We start from the raw sequence: 2,242 nt of genomic DNA, 5'->3' as shown, positions 1-2,242 counted from the left end.
TCAGACACTTAGTACTAGTAGTAATCAGACACTTAGTACTAGTAGTAATCAGACACTTAGTACTAGCAGTAATCAGACACTTAGTACTAGCAGTAATCAGACACTTAGTACTAGTAGTAGTCAGACACTTAGTACTAGCAGTAGTCAGACACTTAGTACTAGCAGTAATCAGACACTTAGTACTAGCAGTAATCAGACACTTAGTACTAGCAGTAATCAGACACTTAGTACTAGCAGTAATCAGACACTTAGTACTAGCAGTAATCAGACACTTAGTACTAGCAGTAATCAGACACTTAGTACTAGTAGTAATCAGACACTTAGTACTAGTAGTAATCAGACACTTAGTACTAGTAGTAATCAGACACTTAGTACTAGCAGTAATCAGACACTTAGTACTAGTAGTAATCAGACACTTAGTACTAGCAGTAATCAGACACTTAGTACTAGTAGTAATCAGACACTTAGTACTAGTAGTAATCAGACACTTAGTACTAGTAGTAATCAGACACTTAGTACTAGCAGTAATCAGACACTTAGTACTAGCAGTAATCAGACACTTAGTACTAGCAGTAGTCAGACACTTAGTACTAGTAGTAATCAGACACTTAGTACTAGTAGTAGTCAGACACTTAGTACTAGCAGTAATCAGACACTTAGTACTAGTAGTAATCAGACACTTAGTACTAGCAGTAGTCAGACACTTAGTTCTAGCAGTAATCAGACACTTAGTACTAGCAGTAGTCAGACACTTAGTACTAGCAGTAGTCAGACACTTAGTACTAGCAGTAATCAGACACTTAGTACTAGTAGTAATCAGACACTTAGTACTAGTAGTAATCAGACACTTAGTACTAGTCAGTAATCAGACACTTAGTACTAGTAGTAATCAGACACTTAGTACTAGCAGTAATCAGACACTTAGTACTAGCAGTAATCAGACACTTAGTACTAGCAGTAATCAGACACTTAGTACTAGTAGTAATCAGACACTTAGTACTAGTAGTAATCAGACACTTAGTACTAGTAGTAATCAGACACTTAGTACTAGTAGTAATCAGACACTTAGTACTAGCAGTAGTCAGACACTTAGTACTAGCAGTAATCAGACACTTAGTACTAGCAGTAATCAGACACTTAGTACTAGTAGTAATCAGACACTTAGTACTAGTAGTAATCAGACACTTAGTACTAGCAGTAATCAGACACGTAGTACTAGTAGTAATCAGACACTTAGTACTAGTAGTAATCAGACACTTAGTACTAGCAGTAATCAGACACTTAGTACTAGCAGTAATCAGACACTTAGTACTAGCAGTAATCAAACACTTAGTACTAGCAGTAATCAGACACTTAGTACTAGCAGTAATCAGACACTTAGTACTAGTAGCAGTTGGACTACATCAGTAGAAAATACATTCTAATTTAGGGGGTGCTTATATTTGTCCCGTTGCACACTAGTACATGTGTGTAATGCAATGGAAATGTGTTTGTTACATATCCCGACCCTGACTGTTAGACGACATTATCATGGTTTATAATAGCAGCATAGTTACAGTACTGTCATAGCATAGTCAGGTTTACCAGTGGCGTTAGTCGGACACTTGTTGTAGACTGTTTCTCCAGCCGAGGCTCTTTTCCAGGTCATGGTTACAAGGTACTCATCTCTACAGATCTCATGAGGTGCTGCAGAGAGACAGAAGAGAGAGAGATGGCGTTAGATATAACACACACACTGCAATTCAATACTATCCTTCAACAGATTCCATTTTTCCCAGGCATTGTATTTATGACCCTCTCTTTCTATATATTTCATTACCTCTGCAGTATATATTCATCATTACTTCTACAATATTCATAATTACCTCTACAATATATATCCATCATTACCTCTACAATATATATTCATCAGTACCTTTACGCTATATCCATCAGTACCTTTACAATTAATATCCATCATTACCTCTACAATATATATCCATCATTATCTCTACAATATATATCCATCATTACCTCTACAATATATATCCATCATTACCTCTAAAATATATATTCATCATTACCTCTACAATATATATCCATCATTACCTCTACAATATATATCCATCATTACCTCTACAATATATATCCATCATTACCTCTACAATATATATCCATCATTACCTCTACAATATATATCCATCATTACCTCTACAATATATATCCATCATTACCTCTACAATATATGTCCATCATTATCTCT

At 35.5% G+C, this 2,242-nt stretch overlaps 1 protein-coding gene across 1 annotated transcript in view; it reads right to left on the bottom strand.

The window, feature by feature from the left end:
* The window catches only part of LOC139558863 (adhesion G protein-coupled receptor B2-like), a 635,752-nt gene that overhangs the window by 322,932 nt on the left and 310,578 nt on the right, over positions 1-2,242 (bottom strand). Inside the window, exon 7 of the mRNA XM_071374380.1 lies at positions 1,585-1,686. Within this exon, the coding sequence (XP_071230481.1) occupies positions 1,585-1,686 (102 nt within the window). The remainder of the gene's footprint in view (positions 1-1,584; positions 1,687-2,242) is intronic.

Source organism: Salvelinus alpinus, chromosome 29, assembly GCF_045679555.1.
Source record: "Salvelinus alpinus chromosome 29, SLU_Salpinus.1, whole genome shotgun sequence".
NCBI classification, from domain to species: Eukaryota; Metazoa; Chordata; class Actinopteri; order Salmoniformes; family Salmonidae; genus Salvelinus; species Salvelinus alpinus.
The sequence above is the reverse complement of the archived record's forward strand: the minus strand, read 5'-3'. Positions and strand labels throughout refer to the sequence as shown.